General features: G+C 43.7%; 1 protein-coding gene across 1 annotated transcript in view; it reads left to right on the top strand.

Moving 5' to 3' along the window:
• The window catches only part of adam12b (ADAM metallopeptidase domain 12b), a gene marked incomplete at both ends in the record, with an annotated part of 157,014 nt that overhangs the window by 130,557 nt on the left and 13,095 nt on the right, over positions 1–13,362 (top strand). Inside the window, 3 exons of the mRNA XM_080740712.1 lie at positions 1,914–2,094; positions 2,885–2,993; positions 7,020–7,268. Of these exons, the coding sequence (XP_080596838.1) occupies positions 1,914–2,094; positions 2,885–2,993; positions 7,020–7,268 (539 nt within the window). The remainder of the gene's footprint in view (positions 1–1,913; positions 2,095–2,884; positions 2,994–7,019; positions 7,269–13,362) is intronic.

Here is a 13,362-nt window from a genome sequence, read left to right as displayed (position 1 = left end):
CAGAAATGTGTTAGGCATGATCGCGATCGCGAAATTGCATGTTTAACCCCCATACCAACCCATTCTTTCAAACATGGCAGCCATGTTTGTTTACATCTGAAGAAAACATAATGGCTGATAAATCATGAATGCCTGAACGGATTTCCAACCGGATTTTTTTGTTTGAAAGCTGTGAACAGTGGGCACACATGTGGTGCATCATCTAGGCATGGGCGTGCACGATCCGTGCACTATAAATTACATGGAAGTCTATGGAGACCATGGCATCGCGGGACATTGAAGAGAAAAAATCATGGCACCAAAAAGGTTAACAGTGCGACAAAAAACTAAAAATATTATTGATCTCAAGTCTCCATGGCATGAGTAATCAATAGAAAAAAGTCATTTTGGGGGTGAACTACTCCTTTAAAGAACATTGACAGATGTACAAGCTCACAACACGTTGTGAGCTTGTAGATCGGCTATTTCCACTATTTTTTTTTAAATGTTTGAAAATATACTGTATGAAAATGTTTCAACATGGAAACGATTATGACGACAAAATAATTGCAATTATGTCAAATAATTGCGATTAGACGATTATGTAATAATTGTGACAGGCCTACTGCTGACAGGTAATTATAATGTTTGGCTCTGTTCTTCTTCTGACAGAGAGACAATAGCCCACACCCAGGAATGAGGTTGACACGCTATAAAGCTACAACACACACACATTGTGCCTCGTACTTACATTCTTGATCAGCGTCAGCTGTATTGATTTTTGGCTCGGACTGAGATGTACTGAACTCCCCTTTCCCCTCAGCTATACATCATACAAATGTACTTTTAAGGGAGGCAAATCCATTTCTTTTAAGATGAGAAAAGCAAAACGGCATGAGGAAAGAAATGTCTTGAACAGGGGTCATCAACATGTTCGTACACGGACAAATGTGTCCGTGCCAAGATTTGGTTTTGTCCGTGTCTAGATTTTCTTTTTTACACACCATTATAGTTTTCTTATTTTAGTAAGTAAATATACTGATACTGAATGTCAGTCTCCTGGTTTTCTTCAGACAATGTATGACACTTATTTTACTGTGACACTATGGCATATTAGGAGTCCAGCTAGTTCTCAAATGTGTATTTGCAAGGAGGACCCCATAACAAGTGTAAAAATGCAACCAAATGGACCCGTAACACCCGTACACTCTCAGTGTTACAGACCTGTTATGGTCATTCGGGGCTATCTCTTTATGGTAATATATTATGGTAATATTCAGTCTTGGCAAAATAATATTTTTGGCAAAAATGTCCACCACTAGCAAGCATGGCGATGACCCCTGGTATTGAAGACAGCGGCAGCTTGCTGAGGCCTAGCTGTATTGTAGTAACAGCTTCTCACTGTACGTACAGTATGTTCTTCTGTTGTTACGTGTATTAACTCTCAAATACCGGGAACGCGCCCGAGTCGCGTTAGATTTGAACCACTTTAACCATTATTTTTATGCGTTAACTATTGAAAAATAGCAGATATACAAGCTACCGCGCTGCGAGCTTGTAGATCTGCTATTTTTGAAAAATCGTGAAAATGTGTGCAAGTCTTTGAATATCTTTGACCCGATCTTTGACCCGACTTCTAAATCCTTCCTCTAAATCATGCCGTTCTCAAACCTTTTCATGTCAAGGACACCCACAATTACATGTATTCGGCCGCAGACCCCCATCTCAAAATATGTTGTTCCAGAGACCCCCCCAGAAGCAGAGATTTGAGTTACAAAAGTCTGTTTTGAAAAATATATATTGAAAAATTTGCATACATTTTCACGATTTTTCAAAAATAGCAGATCTACAAGCTCGCAGCGCGGCACTCGGTGCCGCGCTGTGAGCTTGTATATCTGCTATTTTTCATTAGTTAAAGCATTCAATAATTGTAGGCCTAAATGGGTTGATGTGTATGTTGTTGTATGTGGTGTCAGCCGACAGTGTGGTGGTCACGGTGGCCATCCTGGTCACCCTGGTGAGCCTGCTGGGAGCCACCTTCCTTGTCTTTCTGAAGAGGAAGACTCTGTTACGCCTCCTCTTCACCAACAAGAAGAGCCCTCTGGAGAAACTCAGGTAACATGGCCAGGGGCGTCACAAGGGGGGGGGGGAGTGGGACTGAGTTACTAGGGCCCAAGGTGGAGGGGGCCTTAACTATTAAATACTTTATACATTACTATTCGGAAATTGCATTAAATTTGCGATTTCTGTGTTAACTCTATGGGATATTAGTAGTTTTTCCCCTTCTACCGTGACGTCAGCGCCAGGAAGTTGCGTAGGCCCTGGACAATAATATGTTTTTAGCGTGTCTTAGTGGTTTTATCATAAAATATCAAAATTAGAAATGTTACAAACTTACATCTCCCCCTAAACATTGGCATTCTGAACACTTTGAGCACCTCAGAAAATGTGTGGCTCCAACGGTTTAGAAGATAGAGCCATGTTGGAAGTTGTGGTTATTTTTGGGTATTTTGTCCCGGATAGAGAATTTCACACAGAAATTCTGTCCTAAATGAAGTGCATACATATCTTGTCTGTCAGGTTTTTATGTTAGAGGTATTTATTTAGTTCCAGTATTCTTGGCTATTTGTAAACCGGCACCCTGAAGCTTCTTATTAACTTGGAAAAAAGAAAGGAAAAAAAAGGTAAAAAAGAGATTGCGATTTAGCTTATAGATCTGCTATTTTTGGCTAAAGTTCTCAGAATATGGACGCTAGGTTGGAAACCGCCTTAATTCTTGCACTGCAGTGCAAGGGTTCCTGTGACGCCACATCGTCAGAGGTAGCCTCGTCTCTGATGCATCACAGATGCAGCATTCAGTCAGATTGCAACGGGCCTAACGTTGTGTCCCTGGCTGTGTCCACAGGTCTGTGGAGGGCACCAGGCCAGGCAGCCCCATCAGGACCCAGTCTGTGTACAGGGCCTCCCCACAGCGCCGGCCCCCGCCTAAATCCTCTGGAGCCAACATGTACAAGGTGGGTCACAGTGTCTGGAAGCAGACGGAGAGCTGCCTGTTCCTATAAAATACCAATATTTGTGTGTGTGTGTGTGTGGGGGGGGGGGGGGGGGGGGGGTTTCTTCTTCTTTTTAAGATTTGTTTTTGGGCTTTTATGCCTTTATTGATAGGACAGTAGACTGACATGGGGAGAGAGATGGGGAGCAACACGCGGCAAAGGTCGTCCGGATCGGGAATCAAACCGGCGACGCCGCCATGCATCCATGCCTGTGTGTGTGTGTGTGTGTGTGTGTGTGTGTGTGTGTGTGTGTGTGTGTGTGTGTGTGTGTGCATGTGCGTGTGATTTGATTCCTTTTTTTAATTACATTTTTTAAGTCTATTTCTAATTATACTCTAATGGAGCCTTGCAACAAACACATATAACTTGTAACTCAGCCTGGACTTGTCATCGCATTCGATTTGTTAAACGAAACAGGGGGATCATTTTCTTAATCACTTAACTATATACTGTACTCAATCATTAAAAAATAACTAAACAATAATTTGACACATTTTGAAAAACAGCCCAAAATAGGGTTAATGTGGTTATTTAATTCAGGGACAAAACATATCCCCACTGGCCATAAGAATGAATGACTGGGGGGGGGTATCAAAAGACCTAGCAAATCCAACTCTGATTGTTGTCTGAGTTTATCCCAGGCAGGCACGTGCACACATAGACATCAAAGGGGGCTCGAGCCCTTGCCCTTTTATCCATCTGTAAAAAGTGCCCTCTCCAGACCATGAATGCAGTTTTTACTATGGTGAAAGAAATGCAAATGCCTTCAGGTATTCCATGCCATACCTGAAGGCAGCCTTTTCCAAGCTCTCCTGAACTTGAATGCAGCATCTTATGTTGAAAGAATTGCCCTCTCTGTGTAGAAATCCATGCCTTACGCCACATTTCCAGTATTGATTTGATTTAGTTCAGTGTGGTATCACGCACCGAACAACGTGTCGCGCTACGGCGCGTTGTGAGCTTGGAGGTCGGCTATTTTCTATATTTCCACTTAAAGGCCCTTTTAGAAATTTCAGCCCCTGCCTCTCTAACATTCTCTGCACGTCCCTGATCCCAGGCTCACTGTCAAAGGAAAGAGAACGGCCCCTCCAGTTAATTGATTTTTGCCTCTGAATCTCCCTTGAAGGACTATTAATCAAGTCAGTATTGTTGGCAGAAGACAGAGAAAGCATAATTGAGAGATGGTCCTGTTTATACGGATACAGAAGCACAGGACACAGTAATCATTACTGCCGATAGCGTTTCTGTCTGCGATAAAGAGTTTTGTTCCATTGAGGCAGGGAACGCGGCTGATTGATCTGGGCACCGAGCAAAAATTGGTTTGGACCTCCTTGTGCTTGAATTGATCAGCAGTGAGAGAGATTAATGTGTGCTCTCTGGGCGAGTATAACCAGAACGTGTGAGCATGCAAGCATTTCTAAGTGTGGGGGTGTGCTCTTCAAGGTTCAAGGTTTTTTATTGTTACATCTTGTCTATACTTATACATAAGAGCAATGTAATCTATACAGTATTATCTTGTTACAAGTAAAAGTCCTGCCTGTATTCAAAATGTACTTGAGTAAAAGTACAAAGGGTATCTGCATTAAAATATACTTAAAGGACCAAAAGTAAAAGTACTCAATGTGTTCAGTTCAAAATGCACAAAAAAATCGTTTGAAAATAGAGTAGCCGATCTGCATCGCGACGCATTGGGAACTTGTAGATCTACTATTTTCCAATGGCCGAAATATATATACGGTATATAGGGCTGAAGTGGTTAATGTATATTTTGTAATAATAAACAACATCTACAAAGTTACTTGTAACTAAAGTGTTCATATAATGGTAGTGGAATAAAAGTACAATATTGTGACTCTGAGACGTAGTAGAATGGAAGTAAAAGTATTGAAAATTGTAACGACCGAAGAAATAGATCAAAATTGTACTTAAGTACAGTAGTTGAGTACTGTGCAGGGTTTAAATGTTTACATGAACATACTGTATGAACCACAGCTGATGCAAACCAGATTGTACTGTAGGTCAGATGTAGCCAGGCAACCACATCATCACTAGCTAAGCAGCTTGGATCGGCTAAAGGACTGCATAATTTGATATCTCATATTGATATCATTCTTGTTTGGAATGTCATCTATATTATTTATTACACATCGTCGCTGTCGTGTTTTCCAAAACTGTTGTATAAATGTAAAAAGTGTCTGTGTTCCAATGGATCCGATGTAGTTGTTATTTAGTCATAAGACACACTGAGCAACACACTGGAATATGGAGATACAGGGTTTCTACCAGACAGCAAGAATATATTTAATACTGCGGTGGAATTCAGATCAATCAATAATCATGAGAAACAGAGGAGACAAGACAATTATATTAGGTGGTGGTCAAGTTTACATAAACATGATATCATGGGCAGAACTACTTTACCACTCTGGGCAGTGGTAAAGTAGTTCTTCCCATGATATCATGTTTACGTAAACTTGACCACCACCACCTACCACAATACCGTATGATTTATTTTATTTTTTATTAACTATTTTCAACCTGGCATCTCTATTTTGGGCATGTAATTATGGACAAAGTATAAGATAAGGCTGAAGTTGTTATTGAGCAGACAACTGACATCGATAAGGCCCCAATGACACAATGGACAGGCCGTTTGACTTATCTTGGCAGAGATAAACTCCTCCCCCCCCCCCTTCCTCTGAGTGGTCATTAGGCAGCATAGACTCCACCTGTGTTCTTGTTGGAAACAGCCTGTCCATTCTAATCACGCTGGTCGCTTCACTGATGTCCAGATGTCCAGAGGACTTACAGCAGCTCCTAGAACCGCTGTGTGTGTGTATGTGTATGTGTGTGTGTGTGTGTGTGTGTGTGCGCGCGCCCGCGTGAGTGTGTGTGTGTGCGTGCGTGTTTGTATGCATGCCGTTACACAATTTTGCGTGCATGTGTGTGTGTCGAGCAGGAACTCAGTCCAACTATTCCAGGTGTTTATTATTTTGTTGTGGAGCAAGGGGGCCAGCAGCTGTTCAGGACATGTGTTGCGGGGCTCTGGCTTTAACGGTTTTAGAATGTCAGCTCCAATAACGTTGTGTTCCAGCTTTATGGCTCCCGCTGACATGGGCTGTTTCACGCTCATGATAGCTTCATGACCCGGGTGAAGCTCTGCTTTAATCGCTGCTGCTGCTGCTGCTGCTCTTTGAGAGGCGCAGGTAAAGGCTTTGAATTATCATCGTCCCACGCAAAGGCTGCGAGAGGCAGAGGATTACCAGCGGGGATGGGAGGAGCACGGAGAGGGGAAGCCAGAGTGAGACATTGTGTCGGGTAGAAAGAGTGAGGGCTTTAAATCAGTAGTAGATTGGACCTAATTAACACATTAAAACCGAGAAAGCATAGTGTCATACTGTAGCACATTGGTGGTTGGCTATTCACAAATAGCACATACTGTAGTGTATACAAGCTCATTGCACGTTTAAGATCTTGTAGATCTGCTGTTTTTGAAAAACCATTAACATTTGTGCAAATGCGCCCTTTTTTTTTTTAGATATGTTTTTGGGGCTTTTATGCATTTATGGACAGGACAGTAGACTGACAGGAAATGGGGAGTGACACGCAGCAAAGGCAGTCAGGATCGGGACTCGAACCAGTGACACACTGTCAGGCTACACTGAGCCTATGTGGTATGTGCCATGTGGTATGCTCCTGCATGGACCGGTAGGCCAGCGGGCGCCCCACAAATGCGACATTTTTTAACTCAAATATTTGCTTCTGGGGGGTCCCTGGAACAAAATATTTTGAGATGGGGGTCCGCGGCCAAAATACATATAATTTTGCACCATGTTAGCAAAGCAACAGCAACATACAGTACTATACTTTTTTTTCCCAGAAAACTGTTCTTAGACATTAGTAGAATCTGCCTCAGGTCTTAATGTGTTAATGTAATAACTTCAAACATCTCTCTCTCTCTCTCTCTCTCTCTCTCTCTCCCAACAGCCATCTCACCTGAGCTCGGAGCCTCTCCTGCCGCCCCATAACTTCCACTCCCACAGCCTGCGCAGGCTGCCTGCCCTCTACCAGCCCCTGCACATCAGCCAGCCCATGCCGCTGGCCCTGAGCGTGGGGCCCCCCGTGCCTCCTCACCACAGAGCCCTGGCCGGGGCCCACCACGCGCCCAGCTCATCGCCGGCGCCGTTGCCCTTCCACAGCCTGCCCCGCCAGCCCCCGTCCTACAGAGTGGACCAGGTTGGTGTGCATGGTGACATACGGAGAGGATGTGTGTGGCAGGGGTGTCGCACCACATTCTGGGCCCTGGGTACAAGGATTCACTGCGGGCCCCCCATGAATGTTCTTCATAGGGGAGTGGGTTTAACCCTGTTTAGACTGCAGGGAACGCATTATTTTCTGCTTTAACTATAGAAAAATAGCAGATCTACAAGCTTGCTGCGAGCTTGTAGATCTGCTATTTTTGAAGAACCGTGAAGATTTGTGCCAGTCTTGGAATATTTCAAATCCTTCTAAGGTTTTTTTTTGAAAAACCTATGTTTCCCATCTCAAAAAATTTAGTTTAAGGGAACCCCCCAGAAGCAAAATTTGAGTTGCAAATGTTTGCTTAAAAAATATATTCAAAGATTTGCACACATTTTCACGACTTTTCAAAAATAGCAGATCTACAAGCTTGCAGCGCGGCACCGAGTGCTGTGCTGTGAGCTTGTAGATCTGCTATTTTTCAATAGCTAAAGCACTTTCCCCCCCTTGTGACGCCCCTGCGTGGCGGTCTGGTGTGGGTGCAAATCTGTGTGTGCGTGTGTGTATGTGATTAGATGACTGTACCATGCTATAGAAATTTTAATTATTGCATGCTAACATGAGCTGCCTTTATCATTAACCGACTTCAGCATGTTTATGCACTGAGTAGTAGAGGTGTTGTACTACTACTGTAGTAGAAGTTGTAGTAAAAAGCGAGGGGCTGATTCATATAGCTTTCACTCAATATCAACTCTGCCACGTTGGTCAAAACAGGAAGAAAAAAAACTACATTAAAGGCTGCCATTTGAGACCATGAAATGTCTTCCTGGTTGAAACGGAGCAGATAGAGAAACAGAACGGAACACATCGTTCCGCACTGCAGTCTGCTCGTTTTTGCCCACACTTTGGACAGCAGAACTCGATCTTGCCTATAGCTCCCCGTGTCCCGATTACTGAGCGGGGGCTGGTTTCTGCTGAGCCCACTGTATCGGCTGCCGTGGAGATAGTAAATCCATCTGTCTGCACAGGTCGTGGTTCCATGGTGAAGCATAGTCGCGTAGCATTGCAGCATTGTGTCAAGGTGGTGCCTTGTGCCTAACCACACTGCAGAGTGCATGGGTAGATGGCAGAAGCCTGCTGGCTTTTGCCACTTAAGGGGATAGGGAAATAAAATAAATTTCTATCGACTACTCACCCTGTGGAGACTTGAATTTTTGGAGTAGTTTTTGTTGCATTCCTAAGCCAATACATTGATGACCAGCAGTGGTTCACTATGGAGAAACAAAGAGTCTGCTTTGTTCTCTATGGAGACACAAAGAGTCTCCTCAAATTATTGGCTTAGGAATGCGACAAAAGCTAAAGAATATCCATGAATTCAAGGCTCCTTGGGATGAGTAGTCGATAGAAAAAAAGGCATTTTGGGGGTGAACTATCCCTTTAAGCCCTACATACTTCACAAATAGCAGATCTACAAGCTCTCAATGCGTCATGTTGTGGCGCATTTTGTGGATCTGCTATTTATTCAATTTGTTTTGACAACATGCCCAAAACTGGGATGCCAGGTTGAAAGTGGTTAACAGATGGGTGGCTTTATACCAGATGTTGGGCCTTAGCATAAAGAGATTCAGGAAGGTATACACTTCCAATGTACCCTGCCCCCGAGGTAATGACTAACCGTGGCGTACAGGTACCAGATGGCTCTCATATCCCATAATGGATGTTTTGTTGGGGTCCATATAAGTCCTTGAAGTGCATTGCCCTTGGTAGCCATGACCGTGCATCAAACACAAACGTGCACTTTTAGTGGGAGCGTGGTGTTTACATTAACCCATTTAGACCTAGAATTATTGAATGCTTTAACTATTGAAAAATAGCAGATATACAAGCTCACAGCGCGGCACCGAGTGCCGCGCTGCGAGCTTGTAGATCTGCTATTTTTGAAATGTTTTGAAAATATGTGCACATTTTTCAATATATATATTTTCAAAGCAAACTTTTGTAACTCAAATCTCTGCTCCTGGGGGGGTCCCTGGAACAACATATTTTGAGATGGGGGTCTGCGGGCAAATACATTTAATTTTGGGGGTCCTTGACATGAAAAGGTTTGAGAACCACTGATTTAGAGGAAGGATTTAGAAGTCGGGTCAAAGATCGGGTCAAATATATTCAAAGACTTGCACACATTTTCATGATTCTTTAAAAATAGCAGATCTACAAGCTCGCAGCGCGGCACTCGGTGCCGCGCTGTGAGCTTGTATATCTGCTATTTTTCAATAGTTAAAGCATAAAATAATGGTTAAAGTGGTTCAAATCTAACGCGACTCGGGCGCGTTCCAGGGCTTTGAGTGTTAAAAACAGTCTGTTACGTTGCTTGCCAAGACAATGAAACCCCCTTTGCCTAAAGGAAGACTACTCGCTCATTAGTCTTTAATCAAACAGAAGGTGCCACAAGAGAGGGCTAATGATGCGTTCCACCCAACACTCGATAGGAGTTTCTGTTTTGACTCCCAGCCAGTGAAAACAAATGGGGTAGATTTTCAAAGGAACACGTTTACCGTAATAGCTGACACAATCTGCTTGCTGCCGATCTGTTGCGGAGTTCAGTCTCTTCCATTAAGAATCAAGAACAGGTACAAGCAGCGAAATGACATGCGTGCCATCGTCGTCCTGGCTCTTCCATGCACCTATAAAAATAAGACGAGAAACCCAATGTTGTGTGAATTAGGCCTAATAGCTTTACTGTACCTTCATGTGTTGTGAAATGTTTCGAGAGGGTTGTCGGCACTGCGCCCGAGTAGACGGGTTTCTCCTTTCAGGACCCCTTGTAGTTCACTTAAAGAAAGACTGTAGGAGTTGATGATGCAGGACTGTACTGCACACTTCAGTTCCCAACTCTTTAGAGGTCACTGTTGAAAAGAGAGCTACACTTAGAACTAAGCTGCAGACTGCTCTACATTGTGAAGGCCATCTTTTATTTAGTATTTTAATGGTCTTACTCTTAGAAGTACATTCAGTGCACAACTGAGAATGCTGCCTTGTTCCAGGCTGCGGAGGTCCTTTATTCCGCCGGCTGTCAAGGTTTTTAATGAACATTTGTAGCATTTTTCCCTCTTTCTTATTGTCCTTGCCTCTGTAGACCTTGTCAATGGAACTGCGTTACAACTTTATTTCTATTTTGTAGCTTCTGAAATTCACAGGAAATGGCCTACATTTGGAACCATTTAGAATGTGTAGTGTGAAAGTGTGAAATGGTCTGTTTGTATTGTGCTTTTTGGACATTTTTCTGTCATTTTTGTCTATCTACTGTTGTATCCTTCACACATAAACATTATGGTTTCTTAACACATCTGCTGCCGTTGACATATGAGCTCGTCAATGAATGGGTTAATATACCATGACGCCGTTGACGGGTCACCTCGTCACTGTTACTGTAAATACATTAAAAGTATTATTACTTACTATACGTCACTCCGGTCCCGCCCGCATCGGTAATGTCCGATTTGTTTACAACGCATGTTGGGCGTGCACGCAAAGTGAATCTCCTCCATAGCAAATCCATTGCGAGACCCATAAAGAGACTTCATTTACTCAAAAAAATACATTTTGATCCCAAGGCTGGCATGTTTACAGTACAAACTGCACTCGGCTGGGCGCGGCCGTGACACTTTTCTGGGCCCACACTGTCATGTGACTAGATGACGTAAACGTTGAAGTAAAGTGATAATCCATCGGCGCAAAAACAACCCCGCCCGGCCCTTCAAAATAATAGCGGCGGCCTACGGAGGAAGCGGCGCGGCACCAAGCATCCCTTCAAAGTAAGAGGCAGCAGAAGTGTTAAATGGTTCTTTAAAAGGCTGTATGATTCTACGAAGAACCATCACCGCCTAAGAAATCATCATCTTCATGTTCCTCATGTGGTTCTAGAGAACCTTTTTTTCCCTCATAATTCTTTGGGGAACCAGAAATCGTTCCTCAAACAACCAGAGCATTCGTCTGATGATTCTTTCAAACTCCTTTAACCACCCTAGCATCCCAATTTTGGGTATTAGGCGAACATTCACACACACACACACACACACACACACACACACGCACAAACGCACGAACACACACACGCACGCACGCACGCACACACACACACACACACACACATATCGACTATTTTTGGCAAAGAGATGGTGCCAAAATAGGAGTCCACTCCTTTTATATCCACCTCTACTCAAATAGACGATCTACAAACCTCAACATGTCGCAATGCTGATATTATTGCCCAATGTTCGCCCCCAGAACCTGGTGGTTAAATGAGACTTAAAAGATAAAAACTAACTTCAGAAACCAGCTACTCTCCTTCAGCTATCAACATATGTCATACTGTATTGCCTAATGAGAGTAGAACTGGATCAGAGTATAGCAGGCTTGCCGTAAGGTACATCTAATTCTGTGTGATTAAATCTTGACAGCATCTCTACCTTTTTTGGGGTATGGGTTGGTGGTGGGTGGGTGTTGGTGGAGGGGAGGGGGGGTATAACACCACCAGAAACCTTTGGGCAGAGGGCAAGGCTGTTTGATTAGTTGTAGTCTCAGGCTCAGCTTGATAAGACGCCACTGCGGTGCACCGTAGCCTATGAATATTACATGCGGTGTATTGGGTAGTTAAAGCACGTCTGTTGCGAATTGTTGATTTGTCAGCTCGTCTTCATTGAATCTTCCACTTATTTCTGCGCCGAGTCGAACGAACACTAACTCACAGCGCGTCACGTTACATTGAGCTGTCGAACACGTCTGGGGAAAAAGGTTTTAAGTAGTCACCCTTGAGCTTGTCACTGAAATCCTTGTCACTGAAATCTTTGACTTTGATTTTGACTGAAATGACCCGAGGTGACATTATGCTTCCAACTGCTCACAACTTTCCAATCTAGAGCTGTGTGTAAAATGTTCTACCTTTCTGTGTGTGTGTGTGTGTGTGTGTGTGTGTGTGTGTGTGTGTGTGTGTGTGTGTGTGTGTGTGTGTGTGTGTGTGTGTGTGTGTGTGTGTGTGTGTGTGTGTGTGTGTGTGTGTGTGTGTGTGTGTGTGTGTGTGTGTGTGTGTGTGTGTGTGCGTGCGTGCGTGCGCGTGCGTGCGTGCACGTATGTGTGTGTGTATCATGTGATCCCTCCCCGTGAGTGGAGTTATTTGGTTACTCAAGTGGAAACCACCGTCACACGACTGCTGTGCACACATCACAATCTGCTGCCATGGAGTTCCTTACGACACAGTTGGATAAGTCTGTGACAGCGCGTGCTTGATGGACCTCAGTCTGTCTGTGGTCACAGATAATGTCTCCGGGTCCAACACACTGCCATCTCTCACTCTCTTTTATGCATGCGCGATGTGTGGCGCTTTTCTCTGTCAACATAATTTGCTCAAGGTTTATCCCATTTTGTGTGTGTGTGTGTGTGTGTGTGTGTGTGTGTGTGTGTGTGTGTGTGTGTGTGTGTGTGTGTGTGTGTGTGTGTGTGTGTGTGTGTGTGTGTGTGTGTGTGTGTGTGTGTGTGTGTGTGTGTGTGTGTGTGTGTGTGTGTGCCTGTGCGTGCGCGTGCGCGTGCGTGCCTGTGTTTTAGGGCCTGGCAGTATATTGGTATTATACTGATTGATATTATTGATATTTTGTGATCTGAGACTATTGTTATTGTCTGGGATTTTGGATATCATAATATTGTGATATGGCATAATTGTCTTTTCTAGGCTTTAATAGCCTGATTTGATACAAAAAATGGACAAAAGAAATAGTGGTTAGCTTGAAGATCGGCTTGAAGATCAGCTACTTTTACAAAAAAAAAATATATAGTTTTTTTTTATAGTAAAGTCACAATTGTGTGTGTGTGTGTGTGTGTGTGTGTGTGTGTGTGTGTGTGTGTGTGTGTGTGTGTGTGTGTGTGTGTGTGTGTGTGTGTGTGTGTGTGTGTGTGTGTGTGTGTGTGTGTGTGTGTGCCTGCGCGCGTGTGTGTGCGTGCGTGCACAGCTGTGCTGCTGGTAACAGATGTTTGTCATTCCCTCCCCCTCCTCACTGTAGATTAGTAACACATGATGGCACCTCACTCTCCACAAGGC

Source organism: Nannobrachium achirus (genome assembly GCF_963921795.1).
Source record: "Nannobrachium achirus genome assembly, chromosome: 13".
Lineage (NCBI taxonomy): Eukaryota > Metazoa > Chordata > Actinopteri > Myctophiformes > Myctophidae > Nannobrachium > Nannobrachium achirus.
The sequence above is the reverse complement of the archived record's forward strand: the minus strand, read 5'-3'. Positions and strand labels throughout refer to the sequence as shown.